Consider the following 22,205-nt stretch of genomic DNA (forward strand, 5'->3'; position numbering starts at 1 on the left):
GTTTAAATCAAGACTCAGACTGTGTGTGGTTGATGCATCTCAAGTCTCTTGTGATCTATAACCCACTTCCTTCCTTAGAACAAACCAGGTAAACTGTCCTGTAGACGTTCTGGATTTGGTGGACGGCATCCCAGAATGTCCTTTAATATGTTTCTCTTCCTCTTATTTCCTGTCTTTAGAGACTTGATTAGATTCTGGTTTAATTCTTTGGGCACAGATACCCACAGGTGGTGCTGTGTGCTGCTCATTGCATCAGGTCAGGAAGCGCATGATGTCAGGGTACCACTCTGGGTGAGACTGATCTATCATCCGTCATGACGTTCGCCATCAACCTGTCATCTGCGCCTTTGGCATCTTTATGATGTACCATCATTCCTGTCCAAGAATATGGTTTTTCTCTTTTATTTAATTATACATTTGTGTCTTTCAGGAATGTTTTATAGTTTTAATCATAAAAGTTTTGCATATTCTTTTTCTTTCTTTTTTTTCTTTATTTGGCTGTGCCAGGTCTTAGTTGCGGCACGCACTATCTTCGTTGCCATGTGCAGGATCTTTTTTTTTAAACATCTTTATTGGAGTATAATTGCTTTACAATGGTGTGTGAGTTTCTGCTGTGTAACAAAGTGAATCAGCTATACATATACATATGTCCCCATATCTCCTCCCTCTTGCGTCTCCCTCCCACCCTCCCTATCCCACCCCTCTAGGTGGTTACAAAGCACCAAGCTGATCTCCCTGTAAAAGTTTTGCATATTCTTGTTGCAACTATTCTCAGACATTTAATTTACTTTTTGTTATCGTAATGGTGTCTTCCCGTTCATTATATCTTTTAATAGGATATTGCTTGAGGGGTGTATGTGTACGCATGTGTGTATAAAATAGCTATTATTTTCTGTATGTCAATTTTATATTCTGCTATATTACTAAAATACCTTATTATTTTTTAAATTGAAATATAGCTGATTTACAATATTGTGTTAGTTCAGGTGTGTAACAAAGTGATTTGGTTATACATATATTTATATGTATATATCTATATTCTTTTTTCAATTTTTTTCCATTATAGTTTATTACAGGATGTTGAATATAGTTCCCTGTGATATACAGTAAATCCTTGTTGTTCATCTGTTTTATATATGGTCGTGTGCACCTGTTAATCCCATACTCCCAATTTATCCCCCCCCCACTTCCCCTTTGGTAACTGTAAGTTTGTTTTCTATGCCTGTGAGTCTGTTTCTGTTTTGTAAATAAGTTCATTTGTGTTAGTTTTCAGATTCCACATATAAGTGATATCATATAATATTTATCTTTTTCTGTCTGACTTCACTTAGTATGAAAATTTCTAGGTCCATCCATGTTGCTACAAATGGCGTTATTTCATTCTTTTTTATGGCTGAGTAATATTCCATTGTATGTATGTATACCACACCTTCTTTATCCATTCATCTGTTGATGGACATTTAGGTTGCTTCCATGTCTTGACAGTTGTAAATAGTGCTGCTGTGAACATTGGGGTGCATGTGTCCTTCTGAATTAGAGTTTTCGTCTTTTCTGGATATGTGCCCAGGAGCGGAATTGCTGGATCATACGGTAACTCTATTTTTAGTTTTTTAAGGAAACTCCATACTGTTTTCCATAGTGGCTGCACCGATTTACATTCTCACCAACAGTGCAGGAGGGTTCCCTTTTCTCCACACCCTCTCCAGCTAAAATATCCTACTATTTACAGTAGTTTTAATTTATTCTTTGGGTATTCCAGATACATGGTGATAGCATCTGCAAGTAGAGATATTATTACCTCTTCCTTCTTAACTCTTATTGTTGTAGTTCCTTTTTCTTGTCTAATATCTCCAAAGCTATCATAAGTAGTAATAGGCATTCTTTTATTTTCTTAACTTTATTGGGAAGGCCTCTGGAGTTTCCCTGTTAAGTATGATCCTGTCTTTGCAGCTGAAATATTTATATTTTATCAAGTTAAAGAAGTATCTTTCAATTCCTATTTTAGAATTTTTAACATGAACAGGTATTGAATTTTGTTACATGCCTTTTGAAGTCTAAGGAGATGATTAGATGATACTTTTATTAAACTCTATTAGTATTATATTGATATGAGGGTATTGACTCTTTCTTACATTCCTGGAATGAACCACAGTTGATCATGATGAATAACGCATTAATGTATTGGTGGATCTCTTTGCTAATATTTTATTTTAAATTTTTGCATCATAGTTAAAATGGTCTGAATTTTTTTCTTTTTTCCCCCCTCTCAATCTTTGTCAGATTTTGGCATAAAAGTTATATTCACTTCATAAAAATAACTTAGAGGCTTTTCTTTTGTTCTACCCTGTACTACTGTAAACTGCGTTAAGATTATCTTTTTTTTTTAGCTTGGGAGAATTCCATTCAAGCCTGGTGCTTTTCTGGAAGGAGCACTTCTACAACTTCCTGTTTCTTCGGTGGAAATTGGCTGTTTAAGCTTTTTAGCTATACTGGATTCAACTTTGGTTAAATAAATTTTCCTAGAAAAGGATCCATTTCATCTAGGTTTTATATTTTATTTTCATAGGTATTCAAAATAGTCTCTGGGATTTTAATATTCTCTCTGGATTATTATTGCCCCTTGTCATTTCTTATTTTGTCTTTTTTGTGCTTTATCCCATTTAGTAAAATTAGGTTTGTCTATTTTATTTCCCCAACAGCCAACTTTTTGACTCATTTATTAATTCTGTTGTTTTGTTCGTTTGTTTTCTATATCATTGATGTCTGTTTTTATCTTTAGTTCTTTAGTTCTATATTTGTTTCTGTTGTCCCTTTTCTAGCTCTTTTGAGTGTTTATTTTCTTTTTAAATTTTTATATAGATATTTTATGTAACAGCTTTACTAAAATGTAATTGACAGGGCTTCCCTGGTGGCGCAGTGGTTGAAAATCTTCCTGCCAATGCAGGGGACATGGGTTCGAGCCCTGGTCTGGGAAGATCCCACATGCTGCAGAGCAACTGAGCCCGTGCGCCACAGCTACTGAGCCTGCGCGTCTGGAGCCCATACTCCGCAGCGAGAGGCCGCGACAGTGAGGGGCCCGCGCACCGCGATGAAGAGTGGCCCCCGCTCACCGCAACTAGAGAAAGCCCTCGCGCAGAAACGAAGACCCAACACAGCCAAAAAAAAAAAAAAAAAAAAAAAAGTAATTGATGTACCATACAATTCACTCTTTCAAAGTGTCCAATTCAGTTGTTTTTAGTCTATTCACAGTTTTACAACCATCACCATGGTTGCCTATTCTGGGTATTTCGTATAAATGTCATCATACAGTATGTCTTCTTCTGTGACTGGATTCTTTAACATAATATTGTCAAGGTTCACACATATTATGGTGTATATTAGTATTTAATTCCTTTTATGACTGAATAATATTCCATTACATGCATATGCCCCATTTTATACAATCATGGACATTTGGGTTATTTCTGCTTTTTGCCTGTTATAAATAATGCTGCTACAAACATTCACACACAGTTTTTGTGTGGACACGTGTTTTCATTTCTCTGGGTTACATACGTAGGAGTGGAATTGCTGAGTCATATGGTAACTTTTTTTTAACTTTCTGAGGAACTACCAGACTGTTCTCCAAAGTGGCTGCACATTCCCACCAACAGTGTATGAGAGTTTCGATTTCTTCACATCCTTGTCAACACTTGGTATTGGGCTTTTTGATTCTAGCCATATAGAAGGTATAAAATATCTCATTGTACTTTTGATTTTGTATATCAGAAATCAAATGGCATGGCCATTTGTATATCTTCTTTGGAGAAATGCCTATTAAGAGCTATTAAGATCTTTTGCCCATTTTTTTAGTTGAGGTTTAATTGACATAAAACATATTAGTTTCAGGTATACAACGTAGTAATTTGATATTTGTACACACTGGAAAGATCACCACAGTAAGTCTAGTTAACATCAGACCTCATACATAGATTTCTTTCTTGTGATGATAAATAATTTTTACTCTCTTAGCACATTTCAAATGTGTAATACAGTATTATTAACTATAGTAACCTTGCTGTACATTAAGTCATCATGACTTATTGCCCACTTTAAAAAATTGGGTTATTTTCTTTTTTATTACCAAGTTATGAGTTCTTTATATATTCTGGATTCAACTTCCTTATCAGATAAAATTTACAAATATTTCCCCCAAATCTGTGTATTGTCCTCTCACTTGTTGATGGTATCCTTTAAAGCACAAAACTTTTAAATTTTGATGAATCTAATGTATCTATTTTTTATCACTTGTGGTTTTTTTTGTTTTGTTTTGTTTTTTGGTTTTTGTGGTACGCGGGCCTCTCAACTGTTGTGGCCTCTCCCGTTGTGGAGCACAGGCTCCGGACGCGCAGGCTCAGCAGCCATGCCTCACGGGCCCAGCCGCTCTGCGGCATGTGGGATCTTCCCAGACCGGTGCACAAACCCGTGTCCCCTGCAACGGTAGGCGGATTCTCAACCACTGCGCCACCAGGGAAACCCATCACTTGTGTTTTTGATATTATATTGGGTTGGCCAAAAAGTTCATTTGGGTTTTTAGTAAGACGTTATGGAAAAACCCAGACGAACTTTTTGGCCAACCAATATCACAGAAGGCTTTGCCTAACCTTCACAGTCATAAGGTTACTCTACATTTTCTTCTAACAGTTTTAAAGTTTAAACTCTTACATTAATGTATATAGTCCACTTTGAGTCAATTTTTATGTATGTTGTGAGGTAGGGGTCCATGTGTATAGCCAGTTGCCCCAGCACCATTTGTTAGAGAGACTTCTTCCTCCCACTGAATTGTCTCAGCACTCTTGTCAAAAGTCAATTGACTGTAAAAGTAAGGGTTTATTTCTGGATCCTCAGTTCTATCTGATTGATGTACATACCTGTCCTTATGCCCATACCACACTGTCTTGATCACTATGTCTTTGTGGTAAGTTTTGAAATTGGGACATGTGAGTCTTCCGACTTGGTTCTTCCTTTTTGTTGGCTGCACAGTGCAGCATGCAGGCTCTTAGTTCCCAGGGATTGAACCCGTGCCCCCTGCAGTGGAAGCAGAGTCTTAACCTCTGGACTGCCAGGGAAGTCTCTGTTCTTCTTTTTCAAGATTGTTTTCATTACTCCACATTCCATATTCCTTGAATATCCATATGAATTTCAAGACCAGCTTGTCAATTTCTGAAAAGAAGTCAGCTTGTATTTTGATAGAGACTGTGTTGAATCTGTATATTAATATGGAGAGAATTGCTGTCTGTATTAATCTACTTAGGCTGCCAAATCAAAATACCATAGATTGGGTATTTTGTTTCAATGGTTACCTTTATACTAATATCTTAGGGCAATATTATTACTGCTTCTTTTAAAAATGCTATCTGTTGTAGCATTGTCCAAAGAACTTGCTATAATGATGGACATGTTATGTATCTGTGTTTTCTAATGTGGAAGGTGTACTGGCTACATGTAGTAGCTTATGGAGCACTTGAAATGTGGCTAATATGATTGAGAAACTGAATTTTAAATTTTATTTACTGCTAATTAAAATTTAAATAGCCAGGACTTCCCTGGTGGTCCATTGGTTAAGACTCTGTGCTTCCACTGCAGGTGGAGCAGGTTCGATCCCTGGTCAGGGAACTAAGATCCCACATGCTGAGCGGCATGGCCAAAAAAAACAATTTTAAATAGCCACGTCTGTCTGGTGGCTACCATGTTGGATGGTGCAGGTCTTTTGGTTCCCTACTATGAACATTATTGAAATTAGTAACCTCTTCTTCCCCTCCCTTCCTCTCCCCAAAGTACCTAAAGTGATATCCATTTAGTGCTAAATAATACCTTGGAGGCAACCAGCAAGCTTACTTTCTACATAATCTTTCCCTGCTCACCCCATTTTTGATAGATGAATTATGTCTTCATTACTGGAGGATATAACATAGTATTTTTCACCCTTGTGCCAACTAGTCTTCATTCTACAGTTACGTATGTTCAGTGCTCACAAGTAGTTCTTACAAAAAGCTTCTCTAAAGAATCTTGATTGTCTGAAACTTATTGTTTAGTAGATCTCTCAGGAAGGGCACACAGAAGCAATATTCCCTGATTCCCTCAACTTCATCACAGTTTATGTCTTTTATAATTGAAGGTCACTTTGGCTGAATAAAATCATTATTGGCTCACATTTTCTTTCTTGGGTATCTGTACTTCGTTACTCCATTTATGCCCTTATGTTTTAATTTAAAAGTATACCATGAAGGTCTAATCCCATATAAGTTACTTGGTCATTTTACCTTATGCCAAACGATTTCAATTCTATAAAATCTGATAATTTGAATAGACTATGTCTTGGAGTTGACTGTTCTTGGTTGTATGTCCCAGGTACATCATGTCCTTTTTAAATACACAGGTTCAAGTTATTTTTTGTTTGTTTTATTTTCAGGAAAGTTTTTAAAAAATAGTTTTGTATATTCTACTCCACAGCCTTACTTTTCTGAGGTTGGGGGGGTGTGGGGGGATTTATTATGTATATGTTGGATCTTCTTTGCCTGTCCCCTATATCCATCACTTTCACTTGACTCCTTTGGAAGAATCCTTCTACTGATTTATTTCTACTTTCTACACTATTTTTCTATTTCTATCCTTGTTGCTCTGCTGGATTTTGTGAGGGGCTTTGAGGAGATTGGAAACAATGCCATTGTTACTAAATTGCCCTGATCCTTATTGTGTTTTAAAGCCACTTTGTTAGTGTCACTGTATTTTGCTTACAAAACAAGTTTATATACAAAGGGGAAATGTCTTTAGAAATATACTAATTCTAAAAGATTCTCCCCCATCTCTTTATACCAAACAAGTTATCTTGAACTAGTCCAGTTAAGTCATTGTCAGTGAGTGAGTCCTCCTAGTTTTAGTGAGTGAACCTCCTAGGGCAAACACAATTTATAAATTGTAGTGAGAAATTTTCCAAGAAAATGCTGAACATTCATGGTTTTGAGGTGAAAAATCAATAGCCCTTGAAACTATTAAATGGAACATTTCAATAATATGGGAGAGCTCTTTGCACTTCTCAGTAATCAAACTTATAAACTCAACTTTGGCACCTGGTCCAGATGATACGGGACTTTATACAGCAGCTTCATTGGTTAAGATGCCAGTTACCTGGGCCTGTGAACTTGGAGAGCCAAAAAGCCTAAAATCTAGGGAACTTTGTGCTGCTCTGATTGGATGGTGCCTCCGCTCAACACTGGCCTCATCAGCCCACCAACCAAGGGCACCAAGAAGCCATGTCCATTTTCCCACCTTTTTGGCTGGATTGTACTGGGTTAAATATCTGAGTGTCTCATTCCTACTGATCCTATGACTCTTGAGGGCCATGGATAACCATAGTAAGTCTTCGTCCTGGAAGGGACACACACAGATTTAGCATCTCTTATAGAAGAATAATAGACTTGGATCATAATTTGATAATCCCATCTGGTTCATTGTGAAATCCCCTGTGTTTGATGTGGTATGTTTGTCACCCGGGGCACCCCATCCTTATAGACAAGATTTAATTTAGCTCGAACCCCCCCCCAACCTCCATATAACACTTCACTACCCCTCCAGAGATTTCATGGGGTCACACATCTGCCCATCACCCCTTACTTCAAGTTCTAGCATCTGCTGATTTTCCTTGGTTTATGGGTAATCTCCCATCCATCCCATTCCTGTTCCATGCATATCACCCCACCTCCCACTGGGCACCGCTGTCACTCCTTTACCAGAGGGCTGCAGGTGACAGACATTGGGGGCATGCTTGGAGTTAAGTTTGAGGGTTTGGGGAGGTTTTTGGTTCAACACTCAGATTATGCTTTAAAGTGGGATATTGAACACTCTGGTTTTGTAAAGCCCCTTAGCCATTGTTAGAGCATTACCAGCCCCTCCGCGCTAAGTCCATCACCTCATCTTTCTGGGCTCTTCCCTCCTTCACAGACCCCCCCTCCCTTCTTATAACTAATCTTTGAAATGCTAACATTCTTACCTTATTATGCAGAACAACTTGGTTCTGTTTGACTTGGGGCTAGCTTTTCTGAATTCAATGCCCCATCAAAGTGTTTTGCTAAATAAAGAATGAATCATTCCAAGGAGAATCTCTCCTAGGAGGCGGAGCTGCTGTGGTTAATTTCGGGATTTCTATTTTCTTTCTTTTTCTGCTTCCTTTCTTCCTAGTACACCTGCTCAGAATGTTTGAGTTGGGAAGGGAGGGAGGAGGGGAGAGAGAGTTCAAACGAACAGGACTCATCAAGGAACACTTTCTGGAAATCAAGTGAGACTCGGTCTGCTGAGAAATGTCCTGGGGTGTTCCAGGAGAGGGCCAAGGCCAGGAGGAGGCCCAGGACTGAAAGCAAGCCTGCTTGACTAAGAGCCATTCTGAGAACCTACCCCTCAGGGATATATGATTATAATGATGCCTCCTTTACACACAAGAAAACGGGCTTAGAGGGATTACCTACCTTGCTCTAAGTTAACAGAGCTAGTAAGTAGCAGACCTGCATCCAAACACAGGGATCCTGGCTGAAGTCCATGCTCTTATTAGTCACCATGATATTATACAAACTTGGAAACAAACACGCTTGGATGGAAGCCCAGTCCACCTCTTACTCAGACCCACAGTAAAATGTCTCACTTCTCAGAGCCTAGTTTCCTCACTGTAGTAAGATAGGTGCGTTGAAACCTATCTCAGAATGTCATTGTGACTATTAAATCAGCTAAAAGCTGGAAAGTGTCTGGCACATAGTAGATTCGATCAGTTGTAATATTCCTCCTTTATGAAATTTACTGTGTTGAGTGGAAAGTATCGTTAACGGCGTTCTTAAGGGGAAAAAATTTTAAACTTTCTAAGATAGTTTTACCTTACTAAAAAAAGGAATCATAAAAAGTTGAGGGACGAACCAGATGTCAATACCTGTTATTTTTATTAATATTATTTAAACAGGAGGGGAGGAATGACTTGGTCTTCAGCTAAAGAAATAAAAAATAGGGCTTCCCTGGTGGTGCAGTGGTTGAGAGTCCGCCTGCCGATGCAGGGGACACGGGTTCGTGCCCCAGTCCGGGAAGATCCCACATGCCGCGGAGCGGCTGGGCCCGTGAGCCCTGGGCACTGAGCCTGCGTGTCCGGAGCCTGTGCTCCGCAACAGGAGAGGCCACAGCAGTGAGTGGCCCGCGTACCGCAAAAAAAAAAAAAAAAGAGATGAAATATATTGCAAGAACAATACAATTTGCTCTATTAAAAAAGAGTCAAACAATTGGTTTATTTGAGGGGCTCACCTTAAAAAACCTGACATATATAATCACAAATAATTAGGTCGATTTTTGCTCCAAGTTACAGCTGCCTTTTTTCAACATTTCTACTTCCCTTGGAGACTGTTTAGCAAGGTGACAGGCACCCCCATCCCTGGTTGCTTCAAGCTACCTAAGAATGAATCTATCCAGGTGTTAATACCACAGAAAGAAAAGTAAACTTGAAATAAAACAGTATTGTTAGCTTTGTAGCTGCTTAAAACACAGGTCTTTGTATATATAAACAAAAGAATAAAACTTGTGTATTATGCATTTTTCCCTCTCACGTTTCTAGGAATCCTTTTAGACAGAGATTTGTAAGTATCGCATTCTGACTTTTCGTTAATCCCAGCATTCTTTAAATGTACACAGCCACGGGAGTCTCCCCTTATCTGTGGTTTCGATTTCCACGGTTTCAGTTACCCACAGTCAACTGGGGTCAGAACATATTAAATGGAAAATTCCAGAAATAAACAATTCATAAGTTTTAAATTGTGGGCCATTCTGAGTAACTTGATGAAATCTCACACTGTCCTGTGTAGGACAATGAATCATCCCTTTTCCAGCATATCCCAGCTGTTAGTCACTTAGTAGCCATGTTGCTGATCAGATCAATTGTTGCAGTATCACACTGCTTGTGTTAAATAACGCTTATCCTATTAATAATGGCCTCAAAGCACAAGAGTAGTGATGCTGGCAATTCGGATACACCAAAGAGAAGCGGTAAAGTGCTTCATTTAAGTAAAAAGGTGAAAGTTCTCAATAACGAAAGAAAAAAATCATACCATTAAGCTCTACAGTAAGAAGGAATCTTCTATCCATGAAATTGTGAAGAAGGAAAAAGAAATTCGTGCTAATTTTGCTGCTGCAACTCAAACTACAAAAGTTAGGGCCACAGTGCATGATAAATGCTTAATTAATATAGAAAAGGTGGGCTTCCCTGGTGGCGCAGTGGTTGAGAGTCCGCGTGCCGATGCAGGGGACGCGGTTTCGTGCCCCGGTCTGGGCAGATCCTACATGCTGCGGAGTGGCTGGGCCCGTGAGCCATGGCCGCTGAGCCTGCGCGTCCGGAGCCTGTGCTCCACAACGGGAGAGGCCGCAAAAAAAAAAAAAAAAAGATGGAAAAGGCATTAAATCTACAGTAAGTTATTTTGAGAGAGAGACCACATTCATATAACTTTTATTACAGTATATTATAATTGTTCTATTTTGTTATTCGTTATTATTGTTAATCTCTTACTGTGCCTAATTTATAAGTTAAACTTTATCACAGGTATGTACATATAGGAAAAAACATAATATATAGAGAGTTCAGTACGATCCATGGTTTCAGGCATCTACTGGGGGCCTTGGAGCATATGCCCCATGGATAATGGGGGACCCTATCCTTCAGTTCCAAAAGGCTCGGTGTAATTAGCCCACTGGTTGGCAATGCGAGGCTGACGGCCTGTAACGCAGGACAAAAAGTCATGAGGCTGGGGTTTCAGCCCCAACTTACTAACTTCCTGCAGGAATGAGTCGCACCAGCCCCTTTCTGCACCTTGGTCACCTCTTCTGTCCAGAGAGGGACTAGTTAGTGTGATACGTGATTAACATAATCTCCTTTTAACCCCACAAAGCAGTAAGTACTCTTGTTATCCCCGATTTCCTACTGAAAAATTAAAGCTCAGCAGTGTGGTTACTTGCCCCAAGTTAGTAAGTGTGTGGCCCAGAGGGTGCCAGGATCCGTCCTACTTCTGGCTCCCAGTATTCGTGTATTCAGCTCAGTCCTTGGCCCTGAGCTAGATGCACGCAGCAGGTGCACATCCCAGCCCAGAAGGAAGTGCCTTGATGGTGATTAACAGAGGGCAGTGAGCAGGGATGCAGGAAGGGTCGACTGTGGGTGGGCCAATCAAGCAAGCCCTCCTGAGGCGGCGACACTGGGGCTGGAACCAGAGGTGACGGTGCCAGCTGTGCTGAGAGCCGAGGGGTGGGCTTCTCAGCTGGGGGGAACACCAAGCAGGCCTGGCAGGGGCGGACAAGGCCCCGTGTTCCTGAGAAAGGCCTTGCTGGCCAGGAAGATAATTTTGTGCTAGGGGCCTTGGGGAAGCCAAGAAGCATCTGACTCACCTCCTGTAGAGGCACAGGCCTGGATGCGGAGAAACCGATGAAGGCATCTAGGGCAGAGGCCCTTTTCTGTAAAGGGTCAGATAGTAAAGCTTTTTGGCTTTGTGGGCCATAAAGGTCTCTGTTGCAGCTACACAGCTGCCATTGTCGTGTTGAAAGCAACCACTGGCAATACATAAAGGTGAGCGTGGATGTGTGCTAATAAAACTTTATTTATAAAAACAGGGCCCATAGGCTACAGTTTGTCACCCTCTAGTCCAGGTAGGAAATAGGAAGATGAAGAGGTACTGGCAGTGAAGATAAGTAGGTGGAGAACCACCTGTAATTATTTTTTGGTGGGAGGTTGTTTTTCAGTTCTTTAATATCAACTTTAATTGCACAAGTGAGACATAAGTATATTTTCCTTATAAGAAAATTAAACATTACAAATTTGACCACACCCCAAACCCAGGTGTACTAGCTGCTATTTTTTTTTTAATAATTATTTATTTATTTGGTTGCATTGGGTCTTCGTTGCAGCAGGCGGGCTTCTTAGTTGTGGCTTGCGGGCTCCTTAGTTGCAGCAGGCAGGCTCCTTAGTTGTGGCATGTGGACTCTTAGTTGCGACATGCATGTGGGATCTGGTTCACAGACCAGGAATCGAACCTGGGCCCCTGCACTGGGAGCATGGAGTCCTAACTACTGCACCACCAGGGAGGTCCCCTAACTCCTATTTTTATTTCTGGATGTATCATCGTCGTCCTTTTTCTCTGTATCTATACTTACATATACCTAACGAACTATGTGGTATCATTTTATGATTTTTTTGCGGGGCAGGGGCTGTATGAATGGTATCCTGCTAAAGGAGTTTTCACACCTCTCCCCTCCCCTCGCCTCTCGTCTCCCACTGTTAAAGAGACCTGGCACTGGCTGGGCTTCCTTGGCTTTTGAGGGCAGCGTGAACTGCACTTGAGAATGCCGCTCTGCTCCACATAGCGGGGAACCAGAAAACTGCCTTCGGAGCTGCTGCATCACTTGGTCCTGATGGCAGGACAGATCCGTGGCAGAGCCCTCCCTTGCTCTGGGCCCCGCTTCAAGCAGGCCATGTTCTAGCTTGGAGGAGATGTCCTGTCCTGCCACAAACCACAAGACCCTAAAACCTCACTGAACCTTCATGGGGGGGTTAACTCCTATTTCTGGATACACATGTATCTTATGAGGGCAGCTGGGGTGCCGACCACTTCCTGCTCATCAGGTCAAGTAGCACGAAGTCTTCAATAGAGTGACCAGCACGATGCCCTGTGAAATGCCAAGGGTCAAGGTCCCTGTGGACTTACTGTCAGTGGTGGTGTTTTCTAGTGTTTGGTCATTATCTTGTATTTGTTATGTTCTGTGTGGTTATAAATCATTTGAGGGGAGCAGGCCACCATCATGCACAGCGCTGGGGGGCACCGTTCCCTCACACTATGAACGGGTGGTGTCCCCGGGGTTGCGTACCTGGGCAGCCAAAGATGGTGCCTTGTTTTCTCAGCCATTTGCTATCTTTAAGAGGAAGATTATATTTCCTTTTTACACTCCTTTTCTCATTCTCTGCATAGACACTTTTCTCTCTCTTCCAGCTGGCTGCCTTCCAGCATGGACCTTTTGGACTGGTTCTACTTAGTTTTCTTTGCTGATTCTTTCTCTGTCATGCTAAGAATCTGGCATTTTTCTTTTTGCTTGTCATACCTGCTCTGTAGATCAGGGATCAGTAAACTATGGCCAGGGAGCCAAATCTGGCCTGCTGAACGTTTTTGTAAGTAAGGTTTTATTGGGACACAGCCACGCCCATTTGTTATGCGTCTCGCATGGCTGCTTTCATGCTACAATAGCAGAGTTGAGGAGTTGCTACAAGGGCCACGTGGCCTGCAGAGCCAAAAATACTGTGTGGCCCTGTATAGAGTTTGCTGACCTCTGTTCCAGATAGTTCTCTCTTCTCCTCTGGCAGCAATGACCTCTGATGATGACCTCCCAACCTATGAATTCAGCCCAAACCTTTCTCTAGACCCACACATGTGTCCAGGGCATTTCAACATGGATACCCCACATGCATCTGAAACTCAGTATCCCAAACCCAACTCATGGCTTGATTGACCCTGGATCTCTGCCTCGCCTCCTTGCATGTTCCCAACTCAGGACCCCGCTGGCCAAACCACTGACTCTGAGCGGCAACCTGTCTCTAGCTTTCCCATCCTCGCACATCTGCTCGGTCACCAAACTCTGTCCATTCTCTCTCCTCAGCTGCTCTTGCATCTGTCCGTTCCTCTCCATTCCCACAGACTCTGCCTGGTGGGGCAGAGGAGAAAAGCCGGGATGGGGAGCTGGGAGACCTGAGCTCCAGCCCTGGCTTTGCCACAGGTAACTACGGACCAGGGCACATTGCTGAGGCCCGAGTTCCTCACGTAGAACAATAGACACGGCGGGGCCTGACCTGCCTCCTGGGCTTGCTTTAAGGATCAAGCTTTCACATCACATTGTTCCACCTTGACTCTGTAACATAAAGTGCTGTGAGGATGGCAGGGCGTGGGGTAACAGTGAGGATTCTTCTACGCTGCTTCTTCCTCCAGGCAGCCTCCCCGGATCCCCCAGCTGCATGACACCCGCCCCCTCCTTCTCTTGACACACTCTGATAGGCCTCCCTTGCACTCAGCCCTGATGCACAGTCCCCTGGGTATGTGCTCAGTCTTGAGGGCAGGGATGAATTCCTGCCCATTTCTCTTTCCTTCAACTCAGCATAGGCCTGGCCCAGAGTTGAGGTTCTGTAAATGTTCGTGGAACTTGGCCAAATGCCCTCAAGGAGCTCCCAGACACGAGGAGAAACAGACACACAGATGAGCAATATGGCCGGGGGGGGGGGGGGGGGTTCCCTGGTGGCACAGTGGTTGAGAGTCCGCCTGCCGATGCAGGGGACACGGATTTGTGCCCCGGTCCGGGAAGATCCCACATGCCGCGGAGAGGCTGGGCCCGTGAGCCATGGGCGCTGAGCCTGCGCGTCCGGAGCCTGTGCTCCGCAACGGGAGAGGCCACAACAGTGAGAGGCCCGTGTACCGCAAAAAAAAAAAAAAAAAAAAAAAAAATATGGCCGGGCAGAGAGATCTGGCACGTAACATCTAATCGTTCCCACGGAGGAAGATGTTCAGTGGGAAGGGCCTGGGAAGGGCCAAGCCTGGGCTCAGCCAGGACGCAGGCATCCCAGGATGTGTGCCCAGCGTCTGTTCCCATTGGTCAGTGCGTAGGCAACAAGGGTAGTGCAGGCTTTCAAACGTGGCCCCTGGTTTTGGCCGAGCGGAGGGAGAACACTCCTGCAGAGAGCATCCTTCATGGTGAGTGATGCTGACATACGAGGCTCCTATACATACTAATTAAACCACCTGTTGCTGCCCATCATCCTTTACAAAAAGATATTTTTCCCTGTGTTCTGCGGGACAACCTCTCCTGTGTCCATCACCCGAAGTCATTAGCATAATCCCTAGCAGCTGCTTTTAGTCTTCAGCTCTGGGCAGATGGAACTATATTCTCACCTGCACCAAAGCAAACTGTCAAGAGGTGTTAGACCCAGACTCCAGGACCCCACACCACAGACCCACACCCCACTGATGAACGCATGGAGATATGCATTCAGGAGCCGCGCAGAGGATGGAGCAGACCGCACTGCGGACTTCGAGCTCGTGGGTGCAAGCACTCCTGGATATGCCCCGGGAGTGATTTTAAACATTTCCGTGTGCTTCTGCTCTCTTTGCTCTCTCACATGCCAAACCTCTGTCCTGGATGGCCTGAGACAGCTACCTCCTGGAGGGGAGGGCAGACTTAGACTTTGTTCCAAGGACACGGAGAGAGATCAAAGGCTTCTGACATTTGCAATTGGATTCCGCAGCAGCACGGCACCCTTGCCAGCCAGGCTGCCATCCTGTGAAAGGATTTCCAGATTTTTCTTGTCCTCGAGCATATTAGCAACAGAGCTCCATGACCTAGGAGAAGCAGAGGAGAGCCTGCTGCCTTTCCTGCCCCAGAGTCGGGGCAGGAAGGGGAGGGAGGAGGGAAGTCTTGCCCAGTATGTCTCCTGGAATCCTTCCCCGTGTGTGGCTGGGCTGCAGGCTGCATCCGACATGCCCCCACCCATCTCAGGCCAAGGGGAGGGGACGGCGAGCTGAGGGGAGGAGGGTTTTCTGAAGAGCCAGTTTGTCAGATCACAGGAGCTTCTAAGTGGAAGGGGCTCAGCCCAGCCCCTGCTCTCGGGTCTCCCTTTCCTTAACCACTCCTCCACTGCGGGACTTGAGTTGTGACCACAGCACTCCCTCCCCTTCCCTCTTCTGCATGCATGCAAGTGTTTTTCTAGGGCAGTGATTCTCAACTGGGGAAAATTTTGCACCCCTCCCGGGGCGGGGGGGACATTTGACAATCACAACTTGGTGGGTGGGTTGGCAAAGGGCTACTACCAGTACTTTATGGGCAGGGACCAGGGATAGTGCCAAATATCCTACAGTGCACAGGACAGCCTTTCATGATGAAGAATTATCTGGTCCAAATGTCCATGGCGCTGAGCTTAGAAACCCTGCTCTTGGTAAATACTCTAGGTATGGCTCTGTGTGCCATTTTAAAACTTGATAAATGCTTCTGAATTGTCCACCAAACCTCCAGGGTGTCTATAACGATCCACTCCCACAACATTAAGGCTTGACTTCTGCCAAAATCGAGGATACACATTTCTGAATTCTGAAACCTGCACTTCCCAACGTTGGGCGTCTCCTCTTCTGTAAATTGCTCATTCCTGGCATTCGCCCATTTTTCTTTTCTTAGGGAGTTCTAGGAGTTCTCTATGTATTCTGCACTCTAGTGCTTTGTATCTAGTCCTGATATTTCCACCCTTGCTTTTTTAGCATCTTGTCACACAGAAAATGCTGAATTTGAGAAAGTTAATTGTCTCACACTGTCTTTTGCTTTCTGTCTTGTTTAAGGTGTTTTCTATCCCAAGATCGTGAACATACTCCCCTGCGCTTTCTTCAGTAATTTTACGGATTCATTTTTAAGGTTAGGACTTTAATCTGTTGGTGATCTCTTCTCATGACGGGTGTGAGGGAGCGAATTCCCTCATCTTGCCGTCACCAAATTACTGCCCTGCCCTGCATCCACGCCGTCCTCTTCCTCCCTCTGCTTCCAAGGGCAAGACCCGTCAGGGCCCCGGACTCTGCCTCACCCCTCCCCGCTCAAGGGCTCTTCCCTCTTCACCCAGGACAAGCGGGAACATCACCCCTTGTGAAAGCTCACGCCTGCTACTGGATCTCCTGCTGCAGCTGCCACAGTCTTTGCCGTTTCATAGCCCAGCCTCACGAAGAGCCCACCCTCCACTCCCTTACCCTCTGCCGACGTCCTGCTGCTGAAATGGGCCAATCCCAACTTCCTTCCCTGCTTGGAAAAACACTAAAGGGATAACTGCAGTCCTACCTTCAGTGTCAGTTGCCGCGTTGCTACACTAGGAACCAGTTTAAGCTAAGCTCCGATTCCGCACAAAGGCTGAAGAACGAGCAATGACGTTTAATTACCCAGCACTGGGAGGCGACCTTCAGGGACCAGCATCACTTCCTGGGACTGATGGGGCGGGAGAACCACAGGCCAAATCCGTCGCTCCACATGCCCCTTGCGCAGATGGGCTAACTGAGGCTCAGGCGCTAACAGCCTGCCCAGCACTTGATCTACTCCCGGCCAAAGCGTCAGCAAAAGTGACCTCCAGGGCGCATCTGAGTGTCAAGTCCAGACCTGGCGCTCTTCAAGCCACTCCCTGCCTGAGGCCAAGCAGGGCCGAGGGCAAGTTTCCAATTTTAGGCTGCACTGGAGGCTCGGGGCTCTGGCTGGGCACTGGGTCTGGTGGGCATGGAGGGGAGGTGTTTGGGGGAGTGGCACCTGGAAGATCGGCGTGAGGGACACAAAGGGGGAAGAGAAGCCATGGCAGGTCACCCTGAGCGCAGACGGAGGGAAATGGGAAATGCAGAGTGGACAGGGGGCCCGCTGCCTCCGACCCCATGAGGAGGCCCTGGTAGGGGTGCAAACCAAAGAACAAGTGCATAAACATCACAGGGCCAGCAGGGCCTGGGAGGAGACAACGGGTGACGGTCAGGGAACCTCAGAAGAGCCGGGCGGTGGCCCGTCAGAGCAGGACCAGGGGTAGGAGGGCAAAAGCCCCACTCCGGGCCCTCAGCGCAGTTCGAGCTGCTGCCAGTCTCAGGAAGAAGGCTCTGTGGGTCGACGCAGGGTCCCTGAAGGCCACTGCCACTGACTGGACTTGTGGCGCCCCAGTGCCACGGCCAGACCTAGAGATCCACGTTCGTTGGATCCAAGCTTGATCACGGCTATTTCCAGGCTCTGTGGTTTCAGGGAAATCATTCCAGCCCTCAGAGCCTGTTTGCTCATCTGTAACACGGGATGTTAATATGTACACCTCAGAGAATTCTTTTGAGAATTAAATGATGACCATTATTCAGTGTTTTGTGAACATACTAAGGGTCTGTCCACAGTGGAAATCACATCCACTGGGGTTGGGAGGGGGCGTAAACGGGTGGCTATGTAAGAAAAACTCAGGGAGCAGCCTGAGGCCAAGGTGACCAGCATTGCCTTCCCGTAAAGAAGGGCGTCCTCCTTGCTAGTGTCCACTGTCCGCATTGCGAGGCTCCAGGCCTGACACAGCAGCCCCATCAGCGGCTCCCACTTGGCAGACGTTTTAGGATCAGCTGCTCCATGGAGTTGATCTGCAGAACGGGGGAGCAGTGATCAGAGCCCCTGGGACACGCTCTTCTATCCAAATGAAGCAGATGGGAACCCGGGTTTGTGGATTTAGGGGCCCGGGGAAGGGATCCCTCCCATCCTTTGCCCCACTTTGCACACCTACGGTCACTACTTAATGCCCATCCCCCTCACCTGGGCCACCATGCACTTGCCTGGCCATGGTCCACTATTTCCCAGAGTCTCAAATCCGTTGCTTGGTACCTTCGCCCGGGGTAGAGCTCCCACTTGGGGGGCAGCCCGAACACGAGCAGATGGCTGGGGGACCTGAGGGTCTGGGGGTGCACTGGCATCTGCCACATGTGGACTGTGACGCTGATTTCATGCTGAAGGGACCAGAGAGGAGGGGGCGCATCAGGGACGGTTGAGCTGCACACACACAACCAGGGTCCTGGATCCCCTGGCCCGGCTGGTGGGCTGCCCAGACCACAGGTCGATGGGCATGCCTTTAGAATCCCACACCCAGAGCCTTGGCACCATCACTTGGGGGTTTTCCTTGGGCTAGTTCTCTCCAGGCCTCCTCTGTACCATCCTCCCACTGACTTGCATCCCACTCACCCCACCACAACCTGAAAAGTTAGCCTCTGTTTCCAGCCTGTCCGCAACATCGGGCCTACACTGATTACTCTGTTGGCCCTCTGTCTTGGCCACTTCCATAGTTTTAAAAATTCTCTTTCTAAAAATAAGAGATCTAAAAAAATAAATAAATAAAAATAAGATATCCATAGACCTCAGGATCTGGGAGTGATGGGTTTTCCCTTAAAAATATTTTGTGGCCATCACTACTTGTTGTGAACATTAAAAGAAAAAAAAAAAAATCAGCCAATCCAGAAAGGTATAAAAATGAGGGAAAGTCACCAGACTGTAACTAAATGGGAAGTTCTTTACAGAGTTTTCTATCAGAGTATTTGTCTTTGTGCTGAACGTTTTTCCGAGCTAAGAATCTAGCCCTTTATCAGTCATACATGTTGCAAGTTATTTTTCTCCGTTTGTTGTCCTAACTTTATGAGCCAGTTTTGCAAGAGGGATATTTTTAATTATGTGGCAAAATCTCTTTCCCTTTGGATTCTGTCTTTAGATCAGGCGTCAGCACAGTATGGACCCAATCTGGCCCACCACCTGCTTTTGTAAATAAAGCTTTATTGCAAATGAACAAACACTTCTTCCTTTGTGTGCGGTCTTTGGCTGCATTTGCACTAGAGGGCAGAGTTGAGTAGTTGCTATGGAGTCTTTACCATCTGCAAAGCTGAAAAGTTTTACTATCAGACTCTTTACAGAAAGTTTGCTGACCCTTGCATTCGATCATGCTCAGAAAGCCATCTCCTATCCTAAGACTGCATGTGAAAACCCAGATCTACTATTCAGAAATAATCATTTCAAATTGTGAAAGCCATGCTCAGCCTCCAGGTTCCCCTCCCCCACTCATGGCTAAGTTATTTGAAGAATCCATTCTTTTCCCATTGAACACTTTTGTATGCTTTTTGAAAACTTACGAAACTATTTTGTCCAGAATTTTCTGCATGCTTTATTGGGTGGAAAAGACTCAGTGTTCTCAACAAAAAACTTTCTGGATTACCTATTTGAAGATAGCTAGGAAATGTGTTATATTGTTTAAAATGACCGTGAATTGTTTATTTAATACCTGGATAAGTATTTACCATATTACCCTGAAGTATTTATATTTTGTCCCTCAAAGATGGGCTGTGATCCAAACCCCCAGTTTAGGGCAGCTGTTTCCAATCTGAGTGATCATCCTTATCACCCGGGGAGCTTTTAAAACATAGAGGGTCTTAGACTCCACCCAAGGCTCCTGAATCAGTTTCCAAGGTGGAATTCTAGAATGTGTTACCTCTCAAATGCTCGCCCAGGCCATTCAGATGGTGAGCTGTATCTGTGACCTCCACAGAGGTAGATTATTCCCATTTTGCAGGTGAGGAGCCTGAAGCCAAGGTAAATTTTATACTGTTGGCCCACCTGCTGCTCTAGATTGCAATGCTTTTGCTTGTGCTTGTCCTGTCTCCTTTCTGATCCTGGAGAACTCCTACTCATCCCGCAGAGCCCACCTGAATAGCCGCCGGATGTGTGAAGCCTTTTCAGCATGCACTAGGGGCAACACTAGGCCCTGAGCTACCTCTCTCTCAGCCTCCCCACGGAGGACTGCCTCATCTCCTGTAGATAAGCTCTGCCTGTGGCCCCTCCAGGCAGGGGCTCCTGGTCAGCACGCTCAAACCCACACAGGCCGAGTTTTCCAGCGCCAGTGAGAACTGCATCCTCATTGCATAATATGCAGCGCCCCCACGGGCTAAAGTCCATGTACCACCCTTCCGCTGCCTCCCCTCATGTCCCACGACTCACCGTGCTGCCAGGGGAGCCCCTGCCCCAAGCTCTGTGGGAGGGACTGATCCGCAAGGCCACAGTCACCCAGGTCCTTCCATTCTCATCCTCGTAGATGCCCGGCCTCCGGAACCACAGGCAGCATGGGGGCGACCCAAGGGGCGGAGAAGCTTCTGCTTCCATTGCAAGGCTGTGCCCAGCGCAGGCCTCGAGGCACACATGGAACCTCCCAGGTGTTCAGCCTCCTTAAGTGGACTGGCTCCCGAGTGGGGTGGGGCCGGTGATCCTGGGGGCGGGGCCCGTGAGCCTTGGCAGGGGCCGCAGGGACCAGCGAGCCCAGGTGTGAGGGTGCGAGGGGGTTGAATAAGGGGCAGAGCCAGAGCGGGGAGGAGCCCTCTGCCTCTGGGGGCAGGCAGGGGCGGGGCCACAGAGCAGGAGTTGGAGGAACTGGGCCCACCTGCCTGGAGGTGCGCGGACCGGAGTCGGGAGCCTCAGGGGCCGGCGGATAAGAAGCTCCCCAGGTAGAGAGCCACCCCAGGCCGCTGCGCAGGGGCAGTTTGGTTCCTTAAGATCAACGCTCCCCTGCTTCCGCTGATGCCTCCGCAGCCTATCGCTGGCATCCTCTGCACTTGCCAGGCCTTATGCAAACCTCCGAGCTCCAGATTCTGAGCTGGCAGGGACCGCCCTGACCTTCCTCCAGGGCATCTTCCCGGGGCCATTCCTTCAGCAGGACCCCAATCGCGAACCCTTGGGGTAGTGAGCTCAGTGGATTCTTGCCCCTGGAGATAGCTGGCCAAGGAACATCCTGGGCAGATCAGGCTCCCTCTCCACAGAAAATGAGCCAGTGCCCCAGGGGCATTTGCAGTCGGGATCGTATAAAGTGTGAGGGAAACCAGGCCACAGGAAGGAGGGTGTGTGGCCATCTTGCACACCCTATCCTTGACCATGGGGTCCGGAGCACCCGCTTGGCCTGGTCATCTTATTAGCTCTGCTTTGACAGGAGGCCACGGACACAAGAGGCAGGCCCGTGTGGTAAGCACCCTGGGCTTCTGATGAATGCAACGTGAATATGGTCATTTTCTTGTTGAAAACCGCAAGTGTGATTCTTATGCATCTGAGAATGAGCAATGAGATGACGCTGTTCCTCTGGGCAGGCTGATGTAAGTGGCACATAGCATGCCTGCCTCTGAGGAGCTCACTGTGCAGCTTCTGTAGAGGCAGAGCCTCTTTTCACAGCAATTCCGCCTCCTCCCCTGGTGTTTTTCCTTCTATCGTGGGATTGGAGTGGCCGTAGGAGACGAGGGGCATTACGGTCTTGAATAACACGATCACATACATCTGTTACCATATTCTATTGGTTAGGAGCAGGTCCTGCCCACACTCAGGAGGGTGACGGATTATACAAGGATGTGGATATCGGGAGTCAGGGCTCAAGGGGGTTCCCCAGAGCCTGTCTGCTATAAGCACCAACCCCACTGGGTTACTCTGAGGATGCAATGAGATGGTGTGTAAAGAGCAGTGCCTCTAGCACACAGCGAGTACTCGCAAAATGCCAGGTCCTAGCTATGCTCCCAGACCTGTCCCCTTCCTGAGCAAAATCCATCAGTCCACCCTTTGTAACACGAATGCAACTAGTATTTATCTCT

At 45.9% G+C, this 22,205-nt stretch overlaps 1 protein-coding gene across 1 annotated transcript; it reads right to left on the reverse strand.

The window, feature by feature from the left end:
* Positions 1 to 18,137: 18,137 nt before the first annotated feature.
* TCL1B (TCL1 family AKT coactivator B) lies at positions 18,138 to 20,742 on the reverse strand. Its single transcript, XM_060001182.1, has 3 exons — positions 20,581 to 20,742; positions 18,381 to 18,551; positions 18,138 to 18,191 (listed from the first exon to the last, which is right to left on the reverse strand). Exons 1-3 carry the CDS (start codon positions 20,740 to 20,742, stop codon positions 18,138 to 18,140), a joined length of 387 nt encoding a protein of 128 aa, XP_059857165.1.
* Positions 20,743 to 22,205: the final 1,463 nt, after the last annotated feature.

Source organism: Delphinus delphis, chromosome 2 (assembly GCF_949987515.2).
Source record: "Delphinus delphis chromosome 2, mDelDel1.2, whole genome shotgun sequence".
Lineage (NCBI taxonomy): Eukaryota > Metazoa > Chordata > Mammalia > Artiodactyla > Delphinidae > Delphinus > Delphinus delphis.

Coding starts and splice junctions, on each gene's coding strand:
- TCL1B (XM_060001182.1), bottom strand. CDS start 20,742: ATGGAAGCAGAAGCTTCTCCGCCCCTTGGGTCGCCCCCATGCTGCCTG. Junction 18,552..20,580: donor GGGGCTCCCCTGGCAGCACG/GTGAGTCGTGGG, acceptor TGGTCCCTTCAG/CATGAAATCAGCGTCACAGT. Junction 18,192..18,380: donor AAATAGTGGACCATGGCCAG/GCAAGTGCATGG, acceptor CCCGTTCTGCAG/ATCAACTCCATGGAGCAGCT.